Here is a 27,628-nt window from a genome sequence, read left to right as displayed (position 1 = left end):
GCATGCTGTCCACTCAAGTGGACATCTGAAGATCTCTTTGAAAAATTTGTAAAAAAATAAAATAAAAATTAATTCTTGTTTTCCATGCCCTAAGAGCAATAAAAACACATAGGAAAAAAATCCTGACTGAGGTTATCATAATTCATACATGAAAGGGTTAAGTAAGATTATAGAACATGACTGAAAATGTTGAATGATTTATTTGATTGAGAATTGAGAACAGCCAATGCAAAACTTAATTTGTCAGGATTAAATAAACTTTTTTTTTTAATTATGCTGCTTTGTATTTGTGCATATATATATATATATATATATATATATATATATATATATATATATATATATATATCCTAGATATATCCTATCCATCCTAGATGTATATGACTTTATTCTTTCAGCCGAACACAATCAGAGTTATATTAAAAATGGCTTCAGAAGGCCTTTATTAACCCCCTGGAGCCATATGAATTACTTTTATGATGGATAGATGCCATTTTTTGGTTTTCAACATCTCAGGTACCATTCTCTCCCATTATAAAGCTAGGAAGAGCCAGGATATTTTTAATAACTTGTTTAGTGTTTGGCTGAAAGAAGAAGGGTGGCTTGAGGGTGAGTAAATTATGGGATAATTTTCATTTTTGTGTGAACTAACCCTTTAAAAGAACGTTTTTGTTCATAACCTTGTCGAAGAACGTTCCCTGTTTGTACACTCTGACAGCTTGATATCTGACTTTTACAGAACTAGAATGGAAATTATACAGATGTTGAATTTATTAAGCAACAATTAAGGAATGCCGATATTTGCTTTTGTTTCTGTGGATCGCGGATCTACTGCAGATGAAACATCTGTCCTGACAGCAGTTTTCGCTCCTCTCCTTGACATTCCCGTCGACATTCAAAGCGACAGAACGGGCTGGATTAGTTTTAGAGGACGGGCTCTTCAGGGCGAGGCATTGGAGGCAACGCTTTACACTCAGCAGATCATTCATTCACGGGGAAACTTCAAACTCTAGGTAGTGGTAATGCTTTTATTTAACTTCTCTGTTTGTGACAAGTACTTTAATATTATGTATTAAGTGTATGCCTGGCTCACACTACAGGAGTTTTAGGCCGATTTATCCCCTATTTTCCCCTCCCGAGAATCGGAGAAAAAATCTTGTTGATGACCTTGATCGGTTCCGATGTTTGACGCAGATTATCTGGTAATGTGAGGCGTTCACAGATCGAAACTTGCACCTCCCGATCTGCTTTCAAACAAATCGGGCTCGCACCGATCACATCAAACATGTTTGACATTTAGGATTTTAAATCGGGATGAGCAAGACTGTGATTACGTCAGTACTGTCAAAATAGCCAGGAAACAAGTGGTGAAGGAATTTCCCTTGAGGTAATTTTGAGTGACTTAGCGCGATATGCGTTTTTATCTCCATTTATGTATTGTTAAATAAATAAGTTTTACGCTGTGGTCAGCAGGCACAAATACGAGTAGCCTACATGTTCAGTAATGAAACCGAAACTAAAAAGTTTCCCCTTGGTGCCCAAAGTGCCCTTTTGTCAAGGCAAAATTTCCTCTCCTTTTTTGTAATTAAAGGCCCTTTTGTGGATGCCTGCCCAATCTAACTATTAGTAAAATTAATGAATAATAATTTAGCCGTAGATAATTTAGATAATTTAGAAACATGTTTATCACATAGGCTACTGCCTTTTCACTGTATTATTTTAAAGATTGGAAACACAATGAATGGATTGTAAAACTAAACATTTATTATTATAGCCTACTTAAACATTATTTTCTGGAACAGATCATTTAATTTCTAAGTTGATATACATTTTTGACGTAAACTCTTGCCAAGGTTTTAAAGGGTGCAAAGTAAATGTTTATAATGTGTTAATCAAAACATAACGTATTAAACATACTGAAGACATGCATCGAGTTTTTAGTTTTGTCGACTGAAGGCTATAGCCTAGTAAGGTTTCAGTAGTTCTCAGCTCACACACAGGCATATGCTACGGTTCTTGAGTCAAGAACTGGTTGCAGCACTTCTCGGATGAGTCGGATCACCAGTACAGAACCGAGAACTGTTTCTTTCGGACGCGTTCGATACAGAACCGACGAGCTGGAGAGACTGCGCATGCGTCTCTGAATCGAACTTTCTTTTGGCCAACCGATGCTGTGTTTATACTGTCTATGTGCTGTGCTGATACATGAGCACGGGTGAACCAAGGACTTGAATGAGGGGCCGAATTCGGCGAAATGTAAGTTTATTTAATTACAAATAAAATAAAAATAATGAAGACCAGTTTATTCACTTCAAGACATGTAAAACATCCGTATTTGCGCATCGCCTTAGGCCTACAACAGGGTTCATTTTCAAAATGTAAATGTAATAAACCTATTCAAGATGATTATGACGATGAGTACTATTATTTAACTTATGATTTCAAATGCCTTTATTTGAATGTATTTTTATCTGCCGGGATGATAGAATTGACGTCATTACATGATGACGTAAAAGAACTGGTGAACCGGTTTTTTGAACCGGTTCATTGAAAAGAACTGTCCGAAAGAACCGGTTCGCGGAAAAGAACCGGACTTCCCATCACTACTATGCAGCTTTGCCGATTTCTTAGCTGTTTTCTCGCTTTTTGCTCGCGGGTTTCTCTATAGAGCTCCCCCTACAGCTTCGGAATAGATATTTGACAACACTGTCGTCAAAACTCGTTGGCTCGTCCCATCTTCTCCCGCTGGTTATGTGCATTTGTTTTCAAAGAACCCGGCGAACGCACAGAGCCATGTCCACTGAGGTATGTATAATACCAGAGCCCGTCAACGGAGAGCCTGCCCACTCCCTATTAAGCCCTATTGTACCGAATTGTGGTTGTAGTTCCACCAGATTCCACTGGGGGCGCTCGCCATGAGTGCAAAATGAATGGGAGTCAATGGGGCTAGATGGCTAAATTTGTCTCTTTCATCTGATTGCCGTTGAGAAATCTCAGATCTGATTGTAGATTTTGCAAGTTCAACATGGGTTTTAGGTCGAAAGTTGAATGAACGAGTACTTGATTTCTTACAGGCTGAGTTGTTGTTGCCCATAACACGCTAGCATTCTGCTAATGACGTCAGCATTCTGACATTTTGAAAGACTTTTTAAAGCAAATAAGTGACTCTAACACCCAGCAATAGAGACAGAGCGCATTTAGGCCACGCCCACACCCAGGGGGAAAACAAACCAACCGTCTCCATTGACTTTGCATTGCGAGAGGCTGCCTCCTTGTCATTTCTTGCTTCTAACAAAAGACAGAAAAATGCCTAAAAGCTGCTGTGTGACAAGGTGTACAGCAAACAAGCTAAGGAACCCAGAAATAAGTTTTCATAAGCTGTCGACCCCAAAAAACGAGTGTTTAGGACCAGGGCTGGACTGGTAATCTGGCATACCGGGCAAATGCCCGGTGGGCCGACGTGCTTTTGGGCCGATACATCTCATACTTTTTTTTTTTTTTTTTGGACGGCCCATAAAACTCGTACATCGGCGGCCCATTCGTTTTGTTTTGACAGCGCTGGGTTAGTGCCGGTGTAATGCATTGGTCAAAAAAAAAGTAAGCGTTAGTTTTTTTTTTCCACTGACAGACCGGCCCATGAAACGCGTAGATCAGCGGCCCATTGGTTGTTATCTTGATTGACACTGGGCTGGCCCAATCACATCATTAAACACCTCCCCCTCTGAGCGAGCGTGCAGTGTCAAGTGTGTATCTGTCAAAATAGTCTGAGAGATGGAGAGGAAACGCAAGGAATGTGCAGAGAAATAGCGTGAAAAATAGATACAGGCCCTTCAAGCTGACGCTGTAAAATGTGTCAAGATATATATGTTTTCTGCAGCAGCAGGACCTTCATCAGCTCCAGTGGCTGATGAGGAGGATAGTGAGGAGGATCAGGAGAGAGAGATGAGAAAGTGTAGAGTCGACTCCGCGGTAAGCAGAACTACTTTCAAAACACTTTGGCTATGAGTGTAGGAACCCATAACCCGGTTACAGATTATTTCCACATCTGCATAGTTGACAATTACAGCAATTTACTAGAAGTTTAATGAGACACGTTTGTATCCATGTTTTCCGCCAAAATAAAAGCTCGATGCAGTTTCCGTCAAAATAAAAGATCATGTGCTTATCTCTTTCAAGTTTAGAAATTAGTACAAAACTAATTATGAAAGTTTTCTTTATTTTTCGGTGCATTATTTTTTACAATATATAGGCTACTATCATGAGATTAATATTATAACTATTATTATGTAGTAGTGTAATATAGACAGACACTGTTACTAAAAGCGGTTTGATTTGTTTTCTTTGTTATACTTGCACACTGAATATGGGTTGGAGCTTTTAATTTTGAACCCTCAAACTGCACCAGATTGATGAATTTAACATTAAAATGCAAAAAAAATTCTTAGGGGGACCATGCCCCCAAACCCCCCTAGAGGTCCACCCACCACAGTTTTACCAAAATTCCTTTGAGAAACACTGTCAATGCAGCTTATAGCTTGTTTTTTGGATTCATCACTGTGGAGTATAGTTCGACTGTATTAATAAATTACAATTTTGTACTTATTTCATCTGTTAACTCTCACTCGTTTATACTCACTCATTACATGGCATTAGCGGTTTTAATGAATAGGAGTTAAACAAAAACATATTCAAAGGCGTGCAAAGATGGGTGGTGTTTATGATCATATGTAGTGGGCCAGTCTGGGCCAAAATGCCAGGGCCGATTTTCTGTCCCAGTCCAGCCCTGTTTAGGACATAAAAGTGGATACAGGCAGTTGAGACAGAGCGTCACGTGTCTCATTACTCTGAGAACTAACGTATGCCCGCTGGAGGAGACCGTAATCGGTGACACAGGATAGTTTATCTTACAGAAATATAATGTATAAAACTGACATTTGGATATTTGACTCACCAGTGACCAAATGTTTAACTTACTGCACATGTAGTGTATTTTTAGTGCATACTGAGTGTCAGGATCCCACAATTTACCCATTCGTTCCAGCCTGTATCCACTTTTATGTCCTCAAACGCTCGTTTTTTGAGGTCGACAGCTTATGAAAACTTATTTCTGGGTTCCTTAGCTTGTTTTCTGTACACCTTGTCACATAGCAGCTTTTAGGCATTTTTCTGTCTCTTGTTAGAAGCAAGAAATGACAAGGAGGCAGCCTCTCGCAATGCAAAGTCAATGGAGACGGTTGGTTTGTTTTCCCCCTGGGTGGGCGTGGTCTTCAGATTATGACGCGTTGCGCTCTGTCTCTATATGTAATTTCTTTGCATCTCCTTTCGAATACAACATTCAAATTACTAGACAAAAAATTATATCCTGAGAAAAGTGGATTTTGGGGGGGTATACCACCATAGACCTCCATTCATTCTGCACTCGTCCTGTGAGCGCCCTCATATGGAATCAGAGTGGAACTGCAACCAGTTCAGAAGCCGGAAGTTTACTGAGAGTGAAACTTCTCGCCTTATTAGACATTCTCTGATAATACACAGAAGGCTAGCCTATAAATGTTTAGATAGTATATTATGTGTGCAGTGCCGTAAAGCAGTTTGTTACATCGTGAGACCTGATATCATGATGCTGAGGCTGGCGGCCCGGCGGCGAAAAGTTGCAAGGGTGGTTTTTCGTCTCACAGGCGCTCGAGGGGTGCGGGAAGACCACCATTCAACCCGAAAACAGTCATATAACCATTCCAATGACTCCGAAGCTGTTCGGTTAAGATAAAAAAGTTACTTAGTTCACCTTTAAGGACTTTAGTAAGAATTTACCAGAAACATCAGCCTTTGAAGACACCTGGTCCCCATTTTTGACATTTCTTAATACCACACAAACATAACTACAAGCCGTGTACATTACCAGCTTTTGTTCTTGCAGCCATCACTTCATACATACACATAGGCATACACTTATGCATAACATGTTTCCAAACCCTTTTTCCCCTCAAACACCATAGCCATGACCAACTAATATAAATCTTAGATTAACAAATAAAATTTGCTTAAGATCATTCTACTTAATCAATAATAATACGTTGTTGTGTTTGTCAACTGTCTTGTCCCTCTGTTGTCTGTCTATCACCTTGTCATGTCTTTTATGTTACGTGTTACACTCTGTTCGTGGTGTTATAATCCCCCCTCCCCTCATGTACGCACTGTATATAAATCTGTCGTCAGTATTGTAATATATTGTGTATATAATTTGCTTTATTAAAGTTTTAATAAAGCACTTAAATTTAATAAAGTTGTCCTCCGAAGAGGGGGGGTGGTGGTGTGCCAAAAAAAAATAAAATAATAATAATTTACCAGAACAGGTATCACATTAATGTTAAAAATCTTGTAAAGTATTAATTGCTGTATTTTTTTCTGTTTGCTTTGTTTTTATTTTCATTGTATAAATGTAACTCTTGTATTTTTGTGAATCAGTTTTTGCCATGAAAATAGCCACAGATGCTGACATGGAATCAAATAAAACTATACTGTACGAAACATGGGCCATGTTGATTTTGTCCTGCAGAGTTTACTATAACAGCTGTTCTTTATTATTCTGTATAACAGAGAAGAAAAAGCCTACAGGTTGGGACAATTTAAGATACTTCAGTTTCCAATCCCAGAGTTATTAATAGGTGCACATCAATTATTTTTTTAACTTTTAAACTTAAAATTTGTCTTTTCTTGTTCTGTTTCTTTTTCAAAACTGCATCAATGCATTTGCTGCCGTATCGATACAGAATCATATATTACTGTATTGATATTTTGAGTATAGCCCTATTTAAAGCCTTGTTCCATGTGCCCCCTTTTATACATTGAGCGCAGAGGTCTCTACACAGCCCTGCTAGACAGGCTGTCACTCAGTCATTAAACTGTTCATTCAACGGAAATGTAAAAATGCGGATGCATTCAATGATAGATGTAATGAAACGAGCTGTTAATTATTTTAATATTTAATTTAAACTTTGAGCTGCGTCACTTCGTGATCAACGGCATTGATTTATTGCATTGACCAGCATTTTATTGTAGTGTGTGATGCGCCACGATTTTCAAATATCGTAGTGTGAGCATGTATAAGATTTGAGGGAAGAAAATCTGCAAAGATTCTCCTTAAGATTGTGCTGCAACCAGATTTTACAATCGGTTAGGATTTTAAAACTCCTGTAGTGTGAGCTAGGCCAGTGGTTCCCAAACCTGTCCTGCCGGCACCCCAGCACAAACACACCTGATTCAACTCATCAGCTCATTATCACATGGGTTAATGAGCAGATGAGTTGAATCAGGAGTGTTTGATTAGGGAGACAAAGAAAATGTGCAGTGTTGGGGTGCCGGCAGGACAGGTTTGGGAACCACTGAGGTAGGCAATGGAACAGATTTCTGAATGTGTAGTGATTAATATGATGCAATGTGTTAAACTACACTGTTAAATGTCGCTGTAGATTTAGCAGCACAGTACTGTAATAACCTACAGTACAATACTGCATTTCTATATTACAGTAAAGTACCGTCATTTGCATTGTATTGTGGGTAATTTTGTTTGAGCGGGAACATTTTACAGTACATTTTAGTGTTGCTGTAACCTAGCTGTAACCTGGCTGTAAAATGCCTGGCAATAATACAGGGTTGCTGTAAACAGAGAGAGCGCGCGCCTGACTGACGTCAGACTCAACTGCAGGCAGATCGCAGCAGATCACTCGCTGGATGAATGGATCTCACTCTGCGGATATCTGGAAATTTGGTAAGTTAATTTTGAATTTTATAATAAGGTTTTAGGATTTTACACTATAGTGTACAAATGACAGTGGAAGTTTAGCCAGCGACGGTTGCAAAAACACCGTTAGTTAGATCTGCTCTTTCACCCCGCTGCTTGTCTCGACCGTCTCGACATTTTCAAATCTAACTCGAGATTTGAACAGTGAATTAACATTACCTTACGGTTTATTTCGACCAAAACAGACTTGGTGATTGTTGGAACGGTGGAAGGACAAATCGAGGTGGTTAATTAACGTTATGTGTTATACAATCGTCTGCGAGATAAAAATTACTGCATTTGACGTTAACGTTACGTTTGAAGGATCTTATGATAACAAAAATGTCTAACGTTAACTGTTATCTGTAAGGATCCTTTCCATAACATCCGAGCCCATCAGTGGTAAAAACAAGCACTTATAATAGACATAACGTACGTTATTTTGCTCAAAATGCTATATTTGCAGTCCGTTTCTCGGATGGCGAACTTGATGGTTTTATGATTTTACGAACTTTTATGATAAATACTGGACCAAATTTATTAAGTCGTTTAGACAGAAAAACACGTGAAAACACGGGTTAAAAATACTGCACTTTCCTTTGCAACGCAAAATGGGTGATTTGGTCTAGGCTATTGGTACCAGTTTAGCCTTTTATTTCATTTCTATTATTTAGGCTGGAGACCCATTTCTGTAGCATTGTGATTTGTAATGACAAATAATGATTACTATAATAATTAAAAATATAAATAAAGGTGTAAATTGATCAATAAAAAAAACTATCAGAGTTAATAATGATCTATTAGGCAACAAAGACAAGTAAAATGCATGCCCAAAAAGCAAGTTAGAATATTTAGAGAGGTCAAGTGAAGCTTAAAGTGAAGCTTATTTTTGTTAACCTAGATGTATTGTAAGCAGATGTATGAAATATATGTCCTCAACAAGAAACATAACAGTTAACTGAATAATATGTATTTTGATTTCTTACAGCTGTACGTGTGGGACGTGGGAATTTTATTTGCAGCCTGGGAAGGAGTTTTCTGTAAGTATTAGCCATGTTAATACAATGTTTTAAACTTAAAGTTTTAAAATCTAAAGGTTACATTTTTATTTTTATTTTTTTAATTGGCTGTTTTTTTAATTTGTTATTTCTACAAAATTTTATTTTACAATTGATCTCTTACACTGTCTGCTCATCTTTATTGGTGCTGTGGATAACAGGATTTGTCATACGTGTTTTTGTGTGTCATGTCTTTTTCAGTTTTGGTCACCGCCAGGTTCCAGTACCACCTCAAAGTCCCAACCAAATTTTAAAGTGTGTCCATCTACAGCTGCAAGTCATGCAGTTTCTCAACCTCTCACGCCGACTTTTTGGAACTTCAGCTTATTCACCGTATCCCCCAGAGTTAGATAAGTGAAGTCCATACATACCCTTTTCATCTCCGTGCGTGCTGTAACTCTGTCTGACGCACCCACCGCTAGCCTAGCTTAACACAAAGACTGAAGGTAAATGTCTCCAGCTAGCATACTGCTCCCAATAAGTGACAAAACAACGGCAACATTTTCCTATTTACATGTTGTGATTTGTATAGTCGTCACAGCGTGTACAAATAACAAGGTCACATGAGACACAACCATCTTCTAACCGTACACATACTGAGAACTATATTCTCGTAGGCGAATGACTACTACTTGGGCGGAGTGATTAGCGCAACACTCTGAGCGAACTATCTGCTCCTCACCACAGGTGCTGCGAGTACATCACTCCGCAGAAGTAGCAGTGCTTCGCCTTCTGAGAATATAGTTCCCAGTATGTGTACAGTTGGAAGATGGTTGTGTCTCATGTGTCCTTGTTATTTGTACACGCTGTGACTTTACAAATCACAACATGTAAATAGGAAAATGTTGGCGTTATTTTGTCACTTATTGCGAGCAGTATGCTAGCTGGAGCCTAGCTTAGCACAAAGACTGGAGGTAAACTACGGTGGCCGAGAAGGGTCACAACACATACAAACGCCACAACAACTTCATATTCAGAAAACAACTTCGTCGATTTCACATCACGTACGCTGCAAATATTCACAGCACGAGCAAATAGGGAAACGAACTGCAAACTGCAAAGACACAACGGAAATGTTTCCAGGGGGGCCTTGATCAGTGACGGACCCGCATCCATCTGGTTGTCCTCGCGATATCTGAATGTGCGCTTTTGTTGTCTACAAGTCTGTCATAATAAAAGAGAAACACTTACCTCTTGCTCTTGTAGACATAGACAACAAAAGCGCACATTCAGATAGCGCGAGGACAACCAGATGGATGCGGGTCCGTCACTGATCAAGGCCCCCCTGGAAACATTTCCGTTGTGTCTTTGCAGTTTGCAGTTCGTTTCCCTATTTGCTCGTGCTGTGAATATTTGCAGCGTACGTGATGTGAAATCGACGAAGCTGTTTTCTGAATATGAAGTTGTTGTGGCGTTTGTATGTGTTGTGACCCTTCTCGGCCACCGTAGTTTACCTCCAGTCTTTGTGCTAAGCTAGGCTAGCGGTGGGTGCGTCAAACAGAGTTACAGCACGCACGGAGATAAGAAGGGTGTGTGTGGACTCATCTAACTCTGGGGGATACAGTGAATAAGCTGAAGTCCCAAAAAGTCGGCGTGTTCCTTTAACTATCCCTTTAAAAGCTGTTTACCTGTAAAGTGTTGGTGTACTGGACATGTAGTGTTCCTAAATGAAATGTTTTTTCACAAATACACAATAGTGTAATTGATTAATAAAAAATGTTTTTGACAATAACATTGTTTGGATTGATTGATTTGCAGTTATTCTGAAGTTGCAGTATAATATTATTACCTGTAAATGTATATACTATAATAACTCAATATTATATAAATATAATATTATCATTATTAGTAATTTGAAAATTATAAAATTTAGCAATAATGTATCAATATAGATTTTACAGTACAATACTGTACAATTAATTACAGCAGAAACAGAAACATTACAAGAATACAGTAAAAATACAGTAAAGTACTGTTTTGTAGTTTACAGTACTGATATTGTGTACTGTAAAGTAAATGACAGTAAAGTTGCTGTAAATCAAAATACAGTAACTTGCTGGCCACCGTGCTGCCAGTACTGTACTGTAAAAATACAAGAAAATCGTTAACAGTGTACTGTTCTGATTTTAAGAAAAGTGATGTCATTTGAGAGATAAAGCACTAATTGACTATTTCTTACTTTGCATAAAATGACAACTGAACTGAGCAATGCTGTGTTTGTGATTTAATTATTTTCACTTTGTTATGCTGATCATATATCTCCCTCTCTTACTTTCTAGCTTGTGAAAATGGAGCCTTTGACTGCAGCAAACACACAGTTCTCCCTCAACCTGTTCAAGAAGATCAGCGAAGGAAACGCATCAGGAAATGTGTTCTTCTCTCCTGTCAGCATCTCCTCGGCTCTGGCCATGGTGTCGCTCGGTGCAAGAGGAAACACTGCAGATCAGATGATTAAGGTGATCTCACACAATATACTTTTAAAAGAGGGTCATGAGAGAGTAGACTGAGGGTGCTTCTCAATATCCCTCCTCGTCTCCTCTCTCCTCCGTCCTCCATCCTATGACCCGGAAACCGATCGAGCTCAGCCATCTTGAAGGACATCTCAATTCTCTAATTGCACCGCGAGGAGTCGAGGATCGAGGAGTGAGAAGGCTTCCTGAGGAGTCATGAGCGAGGATACACAGGTGCATCCTATGCGGAAGAGTTTTATCGACTAAAACGTGACGCACGTATCAATTCTCCTCCCCCTTCACATCGGTCACAATAATTTTGATTTATACTTTAATTTTGCAGTTTATATAAACCACACACCTCACATATTTCAACAGGGTATCTTTCTTTATTATTATTTATTATGAATTTATTAAATAAACAAATTTCAACAACATGAGGGCAGATCCTCTGAGCGCTGCTGATGACGCGATGAAGTGACGCTCGAGTGATCAAGGATTCCAATGTATACAAAAAGCTTTCATTCGATCCCTCCGTCCTCGCGTCTTTTCCTTGCAGCCTTCCCTCGCATCCTACAGGGGGCGGAGCTGAGACGCGAGGAAAGGAAGCGAGGAGAGGAAACGAGGATGCACAAATAAGAATTGAGAAGCACCCTGAGACTGCAGGGACCAGAGAAATTCCTTAAATGATTGCATAATATTTTCATGTTTAACAAGTCACTTTTTCCCTAGAAATAAAATGTTTGCAAGCTGTTTTATTCACAAAATGTAATCAGATTTTAAAAATGATCCATAAAATGATCCCATGATGGGAAGGTTCTATATTGATGGAACCCTTTAAGATTCTTTAAAGAACCTTTTCTTCTAAGAGTGATTATATTCCAAGTTTCTGTATTTCCAAGAACTTAACATTCAGAGAAATGCAACATTAAACAGTGAGCAACAATACATGTGTAAGTTCATTCACAAACAAGAAATTGTGTTTCCAGACTGAGCCCCAATATGTGTAATTTGAGTTCCAACATTGTATAAACAGTAAAGTGCCAACTATTATAATCACTCTTTTCTAGAGCATTTAAAAAAAATATATATTTATTCTAATGGGTATTTAAGTAGTGCATTCATACTATTGAAGTTACCAAAATAGTGAGGTTATCTTTATTAATTCTACCATAATAATGCTGTGTAGGTCCTGGGCTTTAACAATCCTCCAGTAACCGGACAAACACCTGAGGACCAAATTCATTCCAGCTTCAGCAAGTTCATGAGTGATCTGAACAAACCAGGAGTCCCGTATGAGTTGAGTCTTGCCAACCGCCTCTACGGAGAGCAATCCTACCAGTTTGTTGAGGTAAGACTCGGTTTATTCACTGGAGGTTCTGGAAATGTTCTCAACTCTAATATCACTTCTATGGGATCAAATTCCCGCCAAATATATAGCGGTCGCGTATAAAAAAATAAGCGTGAATCAAATTTAAAAACACATGTAAAAATATATTGCACAAACTGAAAAAAAGAATGCAAAATGATCAGAATAGCAAACAACGTGGTCACGGATCAAAATATAATAAGCGTGAATAAAGAAATAACAAGCATGAATACAAACTTTAAACTAGGGCTGGGAATCGATTAAAAAAATTAACTAATTAATTGCACAATTTCTGTAATTAATTGCAATTAATTGCGTTTCCCCCAAGCTTGTAATCATCAATATTTAAAGGAATAGTTCACTTTAAAATGAAAATTCTGTCATCACACACCCTCATGTTGTTTTAAACCTGTATGAATTTCTTTCTTCTGCTGAACACAAAGGAAGATATTTAGAAGAATGTCAGTAACCAGACAGTTTCTGGTACCATTGACTTCCATAGTATATATTTGTCCTACTTGTCCTACCTGATTACTGACATTCTTCTAAATATCTTCCTTTGTGTTCAGCAGAAGAAAGAAATTCATACAGGTTTAAAACAACATGAGGGTGAGTGATGACAGAATTTTAATTTTAAAGTGAACTATTCCTTTTAACTCAGAATCACCTAATTAAACACAGGGGAAAAAAGGAACAGAAAATAGCCCTATATTAAACATCAATATCAATTTTTTTTTTTTCAATAATCAATCAACATAATCAATTTAACTTTTTTTTTTTTTAACTATCAAAATAAAATATAGTCCTACAAAGCTATTATTATCAGAGCAGGTAATTTTACCATTGCTGCCCAGCATGGCTATACCAGCTCAGCAAACAGAATTTCACGTTATTTGAGTGGACTTTACTTTTCCAGTGCTCGGTACATGATTGAAGCGTTTGGGCCGTTGTCGACAGAGCCGCCGAAACACACACACACACACACGTGACACACACACATACACGGAACGGAGAGCGCGCCGCTGGGCCGTTAACGACGGAGCGCGCCGACACACACACACACGCGGAACACAGCGCGGCGCACACACGGAGCAGAAAAGACCAGCTCATGAAAGCTGCGCGAGAATGAAACGTGATCGCCGAACACGGAGGGGCGGGACGGCCTTTTCAATAGCAGCCAAACAGGAAATCATTAAAACGAGGCAAAAAAAAGTGTGCTGCGTTAAATGCGTTAATTTTTTTTAACGCGTTAAACATTTCAAATTAATCGCAAAGATTAACGCGTTAATTCCCCCAGCCCTACTTTAAACACATTAAAAGTTATTTTGCACAAAACTTAAACTTATGGTCATGCTTTGTTAAAAAGTATGGTTTTATTACTGTGTACTTTGTGCTTTCTTGCATTTTCTGCTCATATTTTACTCTTTTGTACGCTTGTGATGTTTTTCTCTTCGCTCTTCTTTCTATGTTCTGCGCTTGCTCTTCCAAATGTTGCAGTTCGAGTTTCATGTAAATTAGGGCGGGCTTAAGCGTCACCATTGGTCCACTAGTTCTAGATTGACAGATACTCCTCTAGCCAATCAATCGAAGAGGTGAGCTGACGTCACACCAATGCGACTCGTGGCTACTGATGCTTACCAAGGGTGCAGCGATTTGTATTATTTTGAAGCACCCCCGGACGCCGCCATTGGCTAACGGAACCCCACCTGCTGTTAGCATCCCATTGACTCCCATTCATTTTGGCGTCACTTTGACAGCGAATAACTTCACATCTGAGGCGTTTAAAGACTCCATTTGTCCATTATTTATTTCTAAAGAAACACGAAAATGTATAAAAGGCTCCATTACCTTGTAGCTTACGTTATGGCCCTGTAGAAGCAGTTTTTGTAAAAGTAGGCTAACGATTGCGTCACAGCCACGCGACTCTCTGTCGCACAGTAGGAAATTACCGTATGGACAGGAGGAGAAGCTCGCGGGCAATCGGGAGGACGTCGAGGCAAAATGACAAAGTAATTAATCAGAACACCTACAAAAAGTTTCTCCTGCTCCAAGATCATGGACAGCTCCTACTCACGCTCTCCGTCTCTGCGAGTTTCGGAAGGGAATGATTCAGATTGATCTTGGCACAGCCACTAGAAGACAGACGGTTTGCTCACGTCACATCTACGTCGTCGAGCTCAGTTTGAGTCTGCGCAGTACGCTGGACCCCCAGGAAGTAAAAGTTTCTAATGGGCTTCACTTTGTCTCCGTTGAATCCAATGGGGTCGCTGTGTCCATTTCTTTTACTGTCTATGATGCTTACTTGTTATAGAGCTGGTAAGTCCCGCCCCTTCCGTAAAACCCCGCTGGACCTCAAAGTTGAAAAACCGTCAATGCAAGTGAATGGGAGAAAATAATTATTTTCTGGTCCCGTTTGCATTGTGCCATGAATGTGAACATATGTTGTCTGTGAATTTTTTATATAACTTTTCATGTTACGAGTTTGACAGTATATGGTATGATTCGTCGGCTAGCAGTTGTGGAAAAGACATAACGAGAAAGACTACATGTCGCCTATGTGACGTCACCCCATAAAGTTGACTTACCCGTGGTTTTCACCAACTTCAACGATTTTGTCCTCTCCCTGAAAGAAGGGGGTGAAGTGCATCAAAGACACAGCCATGTTTAGCGGGATCCGTGAGCTAGTCCGTGTGCTAGTGGTGTTGACGTTTCAAACGCGTTGAGAGTTGTAGTCCACAAAGTGCTCACACAAAGTCTAACCGTATCAAACTTCTACCCGCTAAATTGTATCATTCTTTACACGAAAAGTTATATAAAAAATTCACAGACAACATATGTTCACATTCATGGCACAATTCAAACGGGACCAGAAAATAATTATTTTCTCCCATTCACTTGCATTGACGGTTTTTCAACTTTGAGGTCCAGCGGGGTTTTGCGGAGGGGGCGGGACTTACCAGCTCTATACAGGGGAAGACGACCATCAACAGGACACCTTTAAACTGCATGTGTGCCTGCAACTCAAACTGTTGCCGGTATACGTATACCTGGCAATATGGTATAGTTAAATTTGTCATCCTAACAACGACCTGTTACAGTTATGCCTGTCTGATCCATCATCACCGGCGGCGCCAGGGGGGGTCTTGGGGGGTCTCAAGACCCTCCCAAAAAACACCTTGCCCCCCCCATTTGACCCCCCACCCCCTTCCTGATTAAAAAATATATATACCCGGGATAAAGATTTAAAAATGTTTCTCTTACGCAGAACAATAATAACTAATAATTTATTCGACATATAAAAAATATAAACATAAGAATCACTGCGACGCCCCATGAACGTCGTTGCGGCTCGCGTCGTTGCGTTCAAGGCGCTGCCGCGAGCCCGCAAGAGCTATTGGATCGCTTTGCTGGACAAAAGAGGAGCAGAGAAGATGCCAGGGGGAAACTGGACAGAAGTAGGGCAATCAAAAGGTGGTGAGAGTATGAGAATTATGGAAGCTTGTTTCCGCCACAGAATAAAACATTTTAAAAGATAATTGCGACTTTTTATCTCACAATTGCGAGTTTACATCTATATATAAAGAGATATAAAGTCAGAATTGCATGAAATAAAGTCGCAGTTGCGTGTTGAAAAATCAGAATTGCGAGATATAAAGTCAGAATTGCTTGAAATAAAGTCGCAATTGCGTCTTAAAGTCAGAATTCTGTTTTTTTCCCTCGCAATTGCGACTTTATATCACGCAATTCTGACTTTATAACACATAATTGCGAGTTTATATCTCGCAATTCTGACATCTTTTCTCAGAATTGTGAGATATAAACTCACAATTGTGAGATATAAAGTCCAATTCTAGGGAAAAAAAGACGGACTTTTTCTTTTTTACCTCAGAATAGTAGGAAATATCTCACTTTATATTTATTATATTTGTAATATAATATTTTGACTTTATAACACGCAATTGCGACTTTATATCATGCAATTCTGACTTTATATCTCCCAATTGCGACTTTGTTTCTCAGAATTACGACTTTATATCTCACAATTCTGCATGACTTCATATTTCTCAATTCTTAGAAAAAAAAGTCACAATTCTGACTTGATATATCGCAATTGTGTGAAAAAAAGTCAGAATTGTGAGAGAAAAAGTCGCAATTATTATTATTTATTTATTATTCAGTGGCGGAAGCAAGCTTCCACAGAGAATAGATAGGCCTACTATTTTGTAAATATGTTTTCTGTCATGGGTGTGGTGGCTATGGCAATTAAAGTTCAGCATATTGTTTGCAAACTGAAATTGATTAATTAATTAAAAACAAAGTAGTTTATATGCTCTGTTGATTTTGTTGTTTAGTTGCAGTAGCCTAATATGCAGTTATTAGCCGTGTCGACTGTATTTTTTGTTGGTTTGCATGAGACCCCCTCTTGAAATGACCAGGACCCCCCATTGCCCCCCCAATCAAAATTGTCTGGAGCCGCCACTGTCCATCATTCACCTCTAATGCACTTGACCTGGCACCGCGAGCGTCGATCTTCTCCGAGCAGCCACAACCTACTGGCCGTTTTACTTTCATATTTAATCAATAACAAGGATGTGTAATGTCGGTCCTGGGTGCAGAGATTAGCTCCTTCAACCCTAATCAAACACACCTGAACCAGCTAATCATCGTCTTTAGGATATTTAAGACAGGTGAGGTTTTTAATCGGAGTTGACGCTAAACTCTGCAGGACAGCGGCACTCTAGAAACAACGTTACCTATCGCTGATGGAGATGTTGCTGTATTCAAATTTTAAGCTATATTTAAAACATTAATTCTAAAGTAATATGCAATTATGTAGCTATGTAAGTAAACACAGTAAGTTTGTAATAAATCACTGTATTAAATTCAACTGGTTTCTCTATATCTTCTCTGTAACACAATCATTTTCAATAATCTTGTCAAATTTGGCGAGGTTAATAAAAAAAAAGGTAGGCAATGTGTAGCGGCGACAGGTCAAAGTCCTAAAGTCTTCAGACAATGGCCGTTTTTAACTTAGTTTTTGCAACGAATTGTAGTGTTTCATAATTGCAGGATGTTTCACTTACAGCAGCCTTAACATATTGACATCATGAGCCAAGTAATATTGTTTGACACCAATTACCAGTGTGCACATTAACATTCTCATGTAGGGCCTATCTAAAAAAAAAAGAATTTAATTATGTCCAGAGTTCAGATGAAAGTCTTTGTAAAGTTAAATTGAACTGCCGTCTTCCCTTGTAAGTGTAGCACTCCTGAAAAGGAGTATAACGATTAAAGAAAAATGAAATAAAAGAGTGCAGCAGTGCTTCTTTGTTATATTTACTCAGAATGAAGTGCTTCACGGGCGCGCACCACCCACTTAAGTGTGCGGTGACCTATTTTTTTTACAGTCTATGGCGGTGACGCAATCACGCTGGTATGCCAAGTGAAAATAATTAATTTAATAAATGCACATATCAAAGCACAAATAAGAAATTGAACCGTATATAAGAGTATTAGAAAAATAACATTTTATTATATTATAATGGAATTGAAGAAATTGTACAAACATAAACAGCTTGTACCACGAGTCGCATTAGTGTGACGTCAACTCCCCTCTTCGATTGATTGGCTAGAGGAGTATCTGTCTAGAACTAGTGGACCAATGGTGACGCTTAAGCCCGCCCTAATTTACATGAAACTCGAACTGCAACATTTGGAAGAGCAAGCGCAGAACATAGAAAGAAGAGCGAAGAGAAAAACATCACAAGCGTACAAAAGAGTAAAATATTAGCAGAAAATGCAAGAAAGCACAAAGTACACAGTAATAAAACCATACTTTTTAACAAAGCATGACCATAAGTTTAAGTTTTGTGCAAAATAACTTTTAATGTGTTTAAAGTTTTTATTCATGCTTGTTATTTCTTTATTCACGCTTATTATATTTTGATCCGTGACCACGTTGTTTGCTATTCTGATCATTTTGCATTCTTTTTTTCAGTTTGTGCAATATATTTTTACATGTGTTTTTAAATTTTTGATTCACGCTTATTATTTTTTATACGCGACCGCTATATATTTGGCGGGAATTTGATCCCATACACTTCCACCTCAATCCGTTTGCTGTATTACAGAAATTCCTCAATGACGCAAAACGCTACTATGAAGCCGGACTGGAGAAGGTGGACTTCATGAACCAATCAGAGGCTGCTCGTCTCAACATCAACCAATGGGTGGAGAAAAAAACACAAGGTGAAATCCAGCATAAACTTATTCTCAATTTGAAACTTATTTTACACTCTTACAAAAAAGTTATTTCATGTTTTTTGCAGCACTTTAGATTCAGCAAAAATGTCTTTTCAAGGCCCATGTTTGGCTTCATGGGTTCTTGAGTTGAGCTTTATAGTAACAATATCAAACCAACCAGTTCAAATCACTGCTCAAAGTGAACAATGTCCATTTGTATTTTAGAGAAGATCAAGGACTTGGTGCCACAGGGAGCCATCGATGGGATGACGAAACTGGTTTTGGTGAACGCCATCTACTTCAAGGGAAACTGGGAGATGAAATTCCCAAAGGAATCCACCAGAGATGGGCAGTTTAAGCTGAACAAGGTGAGATTTCATGCTTTTTTTTTATTATTATTTTTAGCTGTCATGATGAAATATGAGGGGTTATAATGTGTTTCCATTTAATGTCTGGCAGAATCAAACTAAACCAGTGAAGATGATGTGTCAAAAAGAGGACTTTCCTCTGGCCTTCATCCCAGAGATCAACAGTCAGGTTCTGGAGCTGCCGTATGTCGGGAAGAATCTCAGTATGTTGATCATCCTTCCTAACGAGATGGAAGATGACACCACTGGCCTTCAGAAGGTGATTCAAATGCTTAATTAGCCAGCCGTGACCAGTCAGATGTTTACTTGTGAAGCAGTTTTCATTTTGACCATTTCAACTATTCATCTGACATGTCTCTCTCATTATCCAGCTTGAAAAGGCACTGACCTACGAGAAGCTCATGGAATGGACCAAACCAGAAGTCATGCGTAAACAAGAGGTTGAAGTGTCTCTGCCCAGATTCAAGATGGAGGAAACCTACGACATGAAGAGTCTTCTGATCAGCATGGGAATGGAGGATGTTTTTGACCCGCAGAAGGTGAATCTTTCAGGCATGTCCTCCAACAACGACCTGGTGATGTCGAAGGTGATCCATAAAGCCTTTGTTGAAGTCAACGAGAAAGGAACCGAAGCGGCTGCAGCCACCGGTGCCGTCGTAATGTTATTGTGTTATATCGAACCGCAGTTCTTCAACGCAGACCATCCTTTCCTTTTCTTCATCCGACACAATCCAACCAAGAGCATTTTGTTTTACGGACGCTTCTGCTCTCCATGAGTGAGTCCTGCTGCATGAGACGCTTCCAGCTAGTTTAGGACAACTCTACAAGAGATCATTTGGTTTAAGAAAAATGTATGTGCCAACAGGGTTATTAACGTTAACTAAAACCATAAAAAAGTGATTTGAAATAAAATAAACATTAACTGACATTAAAAAACTCTATTTCAGCTTGTTGCGAAGACACCATTTCTCAGTTTAAATTAAAGTACTCAAAATAAGTAAAACTGAATAAATTAAATTAAATGACTTTGTACACAACAAAATTTCAAAAACTTTAAAATGAAAACAAAATATTAACAAAAACTTTAATAGTATATCAATGATACTAAAATATCAACTGCATGGTTGCTTTTTATTGAAATGTGTATTCGACATTGTAAAGATTTAAACTTCATTTGAGCATTTTCATTTCTATAACTAGTGCTGCAATCAGTCTAAACCTCACAACATTTAGCTTAGAAATAAAATAAAAAAGATACGTTTACATTCAAAGTAACAGACATTTTTCTCTCTTTACATGCACAAGCTGGATGAGTGTGAACATGTTTATGATCAAAGAAATTAAATGCATTGCAGTTGTCCTGAGTCTCATTCAGGTTTTGGGTTTGGACGGGTCTCTTCATGCTACTGTACATGTAATCAAATCTATCATTTACCGAAACATTTATTGAGGCTACATATGTGTAAGCATTCACTGCAACGGTATATTCAGCATAAATTAAACACATCTTTACAAGTATTCAATAAAACCTGCTTTGTTTGAGTTTTTAATTGTAATTTAATAAAAACTGCTGTTACAAATAAACTGTGGTCAAACTCTTTCTGAAAAGGTGTGGAAAGGGGTGTCACGGATTTAGTCAATGTTAAATATCATGTGAATGCGCAAAGTTGTATTTAGTAAGAAAGTAAAAAGCAAGCTGTCACTTGTCAGATGCTATCCAAAGTGGTTTACAGTATTTCAGTGACAATGTAACTGGAACAACCTGATATTGCACACGCACACACGCACACACACACACGCTCACACACACACACACATGCTCACACAGTGACTATACATTTCAGTATAAATATAAAGTTCCTTTAAGCGGGAACAACTAAAATACTACTGTGAGAAGAAACCCCTTTAAGCCAAAACCTGAAATCTTTTGCAAGAACATCTTGTAGTTTGCAGGGTCATAAATAAAAATCTACCTGGCACAGAACCAAAAACACACAGATTACACCAGCTCTACTGTATGATGGTGAAAGCATGTTTTCACAATTACATTCCCAAACCTCATACAGTCACACCCAAGATGACTCAGTTCTGACATAGCCTACCTTTATTTTAACCAGTAAGTACCTTCACAGCTGTTTTAATGAACAACACTGGCCTGACGGGCAGATATATGCCTGTAGGATATATGAATAAGAACATGAATATTGCCATATTTTATGTCTCAATGTAATGGGAAAATATTTCATAGAAAACATGTCACTAAGGCTTGTATGAAAATTAGACAATTCGCAGAAATGATCACAGCAAGTTTGTTTTTTTTAAATAATAAACAACTCTATCATACAACAATTTTAGGAGCAATAATCAAATTCAGTTAAAAATGCAGTCCAACTTTCTCTCCCCCGAGCATCATGGGAAATGGCATGAGGACACAGATTAACTCTTGTTGGCTTATATCAAATTCTATTAAGTAAGATTGTAGAATATTACTGTCAAGTCAAGTCACCTTCATTTATATAGCGCTTTTAACAATATAGATTGATCTACAGAGAAATAGAAAATCATTTAACATTCTGAAAATGTTTAATGATTTTTTTTTTTTTTTTTTTTTTGGACTGAGAAGTAAGAACTCCCAATGCATTTCAGCATTATTCCACCCAGCTGACAAAAATATTCTCTTAGAATGTTTTGCTAACGTTCCCATTAAGATATTAACATGTTATTTCTGAATTATCTCTGGGCGTTCAAAACGTCCAGTATTTAATTGTTTTGTTTTCTTGGTAGAGGAAACCTTTAAGAAACGTTCTATTTTGTAATTTTGTAAACATTACCGGAACATTACTTTAATGTTCACTGAACTTTCTGAAACATACATAAAAAAAAATTCCAAAACCGTTTCAGAAATAAAAACGTTCTATGAATGATATTTAAGTTATGTTTTTGTGGAACTTTTTGGGAATATTATTAAAGACATACTTTGAACAATTCGATTAACCACACTTAAAGAGTGTTTATGTTTATAACTTTAAGAGAAACCTGGTCAAAGAACGTTCACTGTTAGTAGGCTATTACACTCTGACAGCTTGATATCTGTATAGAATATGACTATTACAGAAATAAAAATGAAAGGAAATTACAGATGTTGCATCCATGTTATTGGCAACAATTAGCCTGGAATGCCAATATTTGCTTTTGTTTCTGTGGATCGCGGATCAACTGCAGATGAAACATCTGTCCTGACAGCAGTTTCCACTCCTCTCCTTGAGTAAAGACGCCTACATTCCTTTCGACATTCAAAGCGACGAGTTTCACCTTTCAAACAAGCCTTCAGTTTTACAGAAGGGCTGGATTAGTTTAGAGGATGGGCTCTTCAGGGCAAGGCAACGTTTATAAGAATGACACTCAGCAGATCATTCATTCATTCACCTCCGACACACGGAGAAACTTCATCGTTCCTGCTGAATAGCCTACTATAGGTAATGTTTTTTTAACTTCTCTGTTTGTCAGAAGAATGATGCAATCTGTTAAACTACTGATCTGATTTTAAGAAAACTGATGTCATTTAAGAGATAAAGCATTGATTGACTGTTTCTTACTTTGCATATAATGACAACTAAACTGAGCAATGCTGTGATTGGGATTTAATTATTTTCACTTTGCTATGCTGATCATATATCTCCCTCTCTCTCTTAATTTCTAGCTTGTGAAAATGGAGCCTTTGACTGCAGCAAACACACAGTTCTCCCTCAACCTGTTCAAGAAGATCAGCGGAGGAAACGCATCAGGAAATGTGTTCTACTCTCCTCTCAGCATCTCCTCGGCTCTGGCCATGGTGTCGCTCGGTGCAAGAGGAAACACAGCGGCTCAGATGATTAAGGTGATCTCACAAAATATGCTTTTAAAAGAGAGTGACGTAAAAGTAGACTGAGACAGAGGAACCAGGAAGTGATGCAAGCCTTTGCACAACGAGCGCAAGCTTTCCAACCGATTCCAACTCTATTTTAAAGCAACAGCACACCTTAAAAATGAGCATCTTTAAAATATTTACTCGTCCTCAACGCGCTGTGAAAGAATCCCATACAGCTTGTGTAGGCTACTTCACTCTTTGAAAAAAAATGGTTCGGTGGGGTTCAGTATCTAGAATTCTGGTTCAGTTTTAAAGAAGCCCTTATTGCCAAAAAGTTTCTTAACTGCCTTAAAATGATTGCATAACACTCTCATGTTTAAAGAGTTATGTTTTTTTCCCTAGTAATAACATTTCTGCAAGCTGTTTAATTCAGAGATTTTAATCAAATTTAAAAAAAAAAAACTAGATCCATAAGATGATCTCAATCACTTGATGGAACCCTTTAAGATTCTATATAGAACTTTTTCTTCTAAGAGTGATATATATTCTATATTTCTAAGAACTGAACATTCAGAGAAATGCAACATTAAACTGTAAGCAACAATACATGTAAAAGTTCATTCACAGATGCGAAATTGTGTTTCCAGAATGAGACCCAATATGTGTACATTGTATAAACAATCTATTAACATTAAAGTGCCAGTAATAATCACTCTTTCCACTCTTTTCTAGTGCATTTTTTTTATTCTAACTTTATTTGAGAAGTGATTTCACAATATTGAAGTTATCAAAATGGTGAGGTTATCTTCATTAATTCTACCATTATTATGCTTTGTAGGTCCTGGGCTTTAACAATCCTCCACCTGCACAAGCAATGATGCAACAAGCTCAGAAGCCCCAGATTACGTGTGGCGTCAAGGATCAGCATGGACCATCAATGATGCAGCAAACCCAGAAACCTCAGTTACCTGCTGAAGTTTTGGTATCAAACACTAACCTCATGGCTTTATGATTATTCGAACAGATATTTTTTTCTGAAGTGGTGCATGTATCCTTTGGGCTCGTCTGATTCATCTGATTAAATCTGACATTGTTGATGCAAACAGATATGTCCTGCTCAGCCGGTACCCGGACAAAAACCTGAGGACCAAATTCATTCCAGCTTCAACAAGTTCATGAGTGAGCTGAACAAACCAGGAGTCCCATATGTGTTGAGTCTCGCCAACCGCCTCTACGGAGAGCAATCCTACCAGTTTGTTGAGGTAAGACTCGGTTTATTCACTGGAGGTTCTGGAGATGTTCTCAACTCTAATATCACTTCCACCTCAATCGGTTTGCTGTATTACAGAAATTCCTCAATGACGCAAAACGCTACTATGAAGCCGGACTGGAGAAGGTGGACTTCATGAACCAATCAGAGGCTGCTCGTCTCAACATCAACCAATGGGTGGAGAAAAAAACACAAGGTGAAATCCAGCATAAACTTATTCTCAGTTTTAAACTTATTCTACACTCTTACAAATAAAAGTTATTTCGTGTTTTTTTTGCAGCACTTTAGATTCAGCGAAAATGTCTTTTCAAGGGCCATGTTTGGCTTCATGGGTTCTTGAGTTGAGCTTTATAGTAACAATATCAAACCAACCAGTTCAAATCACTGTCAAAGTGAACAATGTCCATTTGTATTTTAGAGAAAATCAAGGACTTGGTGCCACAGGGAGCCATCGATGGGAGGACGAAACTGGTTTTGGTGAACGCCATCTACTTCAAGGGAAACTGGGAGAAGAAATTCCCAAAGGAAGACACCAGAGATGGGCAGTTTAAGCTGAGCAAGGTGAGATTTCATGCGCTTTTTTTAAAATTAATTTTAGCAGTCATGATGAAATCTGAGGGGTTATAATGTGTTTCCATTGATGCTTGGCAGAATCACATTAAACCAGTGAAGATGATGCATCAAAAGGCGCACTTTCCTCTGGCCTTCATCCCAGAGATCAACAGTCAGGTTCTGGAGCTGCCGTATGTCGGGAAGAATCTCAGTATGTTGATCATCCTTCCTAACGAGATGGAAGACAACACCACTGGCCTTCAGAAGGTGATTTGAATGCTTAAAAAGGGTCATGAACTGGATTATTTTATTATTTTATAATGTTAACTGGGATGCCCTTATAATGTTAGTATGATTTTACATAAATTTTTTCATAATTGAGAAATAAAAGGCATTTTTCCAAGCCTGATTTTAGCCTCTGGTTTGAAAGCTCTGTTTGAAGGGGCGTGTCTGTTGTGAGACTTCAGTGTAAATGCCCACAGCTGTGATTGGCTGACATGTTTGCATATGAAATAGCTAGTATTACATGTGGAACTCTCTCGAAATCTTTTACTACGTTACTATTACAGCTATCGAGATTAATGAATCGTGAAAAGTATTGATAATATATTTAGATCTATTCCCATCATATGAAAGATTGCAGTGATGAAGTGATTCTCATCATTGCAACTCTCACAAATGCTTTCTGTAAACACAATGTAAATACAGTAAAAGCTTTGTTGTGCAAAATCATTGATTTCATAATGAGTTTCGGCAAGTGTCCAGATAAACTTGTGCTGTGTATTGACAGCTTGGGCGATTGGAAAGGGACCGTTCTTTGATCGCTTTCTGTATATAATTTAATCAGTTTAAATAAGATTTTCATCCTACCAAGAGAAACGATGTGAAGTTGATCGTTTAGTCACTGTCTTGATTTACTGATGCATAAACAGTTTTAAACGATTTTGAGAGATAATCTGTCTTAACTTGAATAATTGTACATCAGAAATCACTGATCACAGATCAGGCATTAGAATAAACATGATTATTTACATGTTTGTGGCGTTGCTGGCATATCGTAAAAGTCTGTTTGCAAAGCCTGTGCCGAAATTTACTAAATAATCCACAGTGAAATGCACCGAATACAAACAAATAATGCACTGCTGAGACATTCGCATTGTTGAAAAATGAAACCCCATATCCTAACATTAGGATCATTTGGAAGGTAATGGTATTGATCCTGTGTCGATCTTTTCTAGTTCTCATGTCAATATTAACTAATGCTCCTGTGGGCGGCGCCAAAGATGTGGTGATGTAGACATGGGTGTTGATATTCAAAGGCGGTCTTTCGCTGCCCTTCTCCACTTTTTAGATCCTGTCGTTTTCTAGCCTTGGTTTCAATAAAAGCATTTTTTTAAATAACAAGGAAGTTTCGAGTTTTGAAACTTACAGCACAGGGTCTTTTTATAGTTTAACAACTCTTAACTGTCAAAAGATCAAGGAAAATTTTAATTCTCAGTTCATGACCCCTTTAATTAGCCAGCCGTGACCAGTCAGATGTTTACTTGTGGAGCAGTTTTCATTTTGACTGACCTATTTCTCTGACATGTCTCTCTTATTATCCAGCTTGAAAAGGCACTGACCTACGAGAAGCTCATGGAATGGACCAAACCAGAAGTCATGCGTAAACAAGAGGTTCAAATATCTCTGCCTAGATTCAAGATGGAGGAAAAATACGACATGAAGAGTCTTCTGATCAGCATGGGAATGGAGGATGTTTTTGATGAGAGAAAGGTGAATCTTTCAGGCATGTCCTCGAACAACAACCTGGTGGTGTCGAAGGTGATCCATAAAGCCTTTATTGAAGTCAACGAGGAAGGAACCGAAGCGGCTGCAGCCACCGGTGCCGTCGTGATGACACGGTGTTTGATCATCCCGCAGGTCTTCAACGCAGACCATCCTTTCCTATTCTTCATCCGACACAATCCAACCAAGACCATTTTGTTTTACGGACGCTTCTGCTCTCCATGAGTGAGTCCTGCTGCATGAGATGCTTCCAGCTAGTTTAGGTGGTGATCTGGTTAAAATGAGTAGAGGAGACTCGGGACAACTATTGCAATTTACAGGAGAAAGTTTTGGGTGGGCCTCTTCATGCTACTGTATATCCAATCAAATCTATCAATTTACATGAACATTTGTGTTGTTTCTTTCACTACATGAGGCTCTGTGAAATAATGTGTGTGCATTAACTGTAACTGTATATTAAACATAAATTAAAAAAATCTTCAATAAAACCTGCTTTGTGTGAGTTTTATTGTAATTTAATAGAAACCGCTGTCACAAATAAACTGTAGTCAAATTGGTGCCAATGAAACTTAAAGTAAACTGGTTTCTGAAAAGGTGCCAAGGGGGAAACACGGAAAGAGGAAGGTAAACTAACACTTTAATTAGTCAACTAAGTTATTTTTATGAATGTCACATCAGGGTGTATACTGTATGTTGTTATATATCATTAAATTAAATCTTTTATTGGCTAAAATATTGTCTTTTATACTACAGGGCCGTTGAATGCTTGAATCTGATTGGTTGACAAACGTTCTAAGGTGTGCATTATTTTCAGGGAAACGCACGGCTAAAGTAGTTCCAGGCAGGTCTTGACCGCATTACAGTTCCATATCACTTCGCGTAGTTAACGGTAATAACGGAAAATAG

The 27,628-nt window shown here is 38.3% G+C and overlaps 2 protein-coding genes across 5 annotated transcripts; both read left to right on the top strand.

Moving 5' to 3' along the window:
• The first annotated feature begins 890 nt into the window (after nt 1–890).
• On the top strand, nt 891–21,048 carry LOC308704931 (leukocyte elastase inhibitor-like). 4 transcript variants are annotated; one of them, XM_081389629.1, is made up of 10 exons: nt 996–1,013; nt 7,667–7,768; nt 8,769–8,820; nt 9,040–9,093; nt 11,118–11,294; nt 12,478–12,639; nt 18,789–18,906; nt 19,126–19,268; nt 19,360–19,527; nt 19,640–20,845. In XM_081389629.1, exons 5-10 carry the CDS (start codon nt 11,127–11,129, stop codon nt 20,042–20,044), a joined length of 1,164 nt encoding a protein of 387 aa, XP_081245755.1. In that variant the 5' UTR covers nt 996–1,013; nt 7,667–7,768; nt 8,769–8,820; nt 9,040–9,093; nt 11,118–11,126; the 3' UTR covers nt 20,045–20,845. The 4 variants fall into 4 exon arrangements, with proteins under 4 accessions (XP_081245754.1, XP_081245755.1, XP_081245752.1 ...); XM_081389628.1 differs by lacking the exons at nt 7,667–7,768; nt 8,769–8,820; nt 9,040–9,093 and having other exon boundaries at nt 891–1,013; nt 19,640–20,868; XM_081389626.1 differs by lacking the exons at nt 996–1,013; nt 7,667–7,768; nt 8,769–8,820; nt 9,040–9,093 and adding an exon at nt 2,135–2,256.
• A 1,429-nt stretch (nt 21,049–22,477) lies between these two features.
• LOC308704922 (leukocyte elastase inhibitor-like) lies at nt 22,478–27,223 on the top strand. The gene is made up of 8 exons (XM_081389609.1): nt 22,478–22,744; nt 22,969–23,145; nt 23,954–24,097; nt 24,222–24,377; nt 24,464–24,581; nt 24,804–24,946; nt 25,037–25,204; nt 26,543–27,223. The coding sequence occupies exons 2-8, from the start codon at nt 22,978–22,980 to the stop codon at nt 26,945–26,947; spliced, it is 1,302 nt and encodes a 433-aa protein (XP_081245735.1). The 5' UTR covers nt 22,478–22,744; nt 22,969–22,977; the 3' UTR covers nt 26,948–27,223.
• The last annotated feature ends 405 nt before the right edge of the window (nt 27,224–27,628 follow it).

Source organism: Scardinius erythrophthalmus (genome assembly GCF_964197995.2).
Source record: "Scardinius erythrophthalmus genome assembly, chromosome: 16".
NCBI lineage: Eukaryota > Metazoa > Chordata > Actinopteri > Cypriniformes > Leuciscidae > Scardinius > Scardinius erythrophthalmus.
The sequence above is the reverse complement of the archived record's forward strand: the minus strand, read 5'-3'. Positions and strand labels throughout refer to the sequence as shown.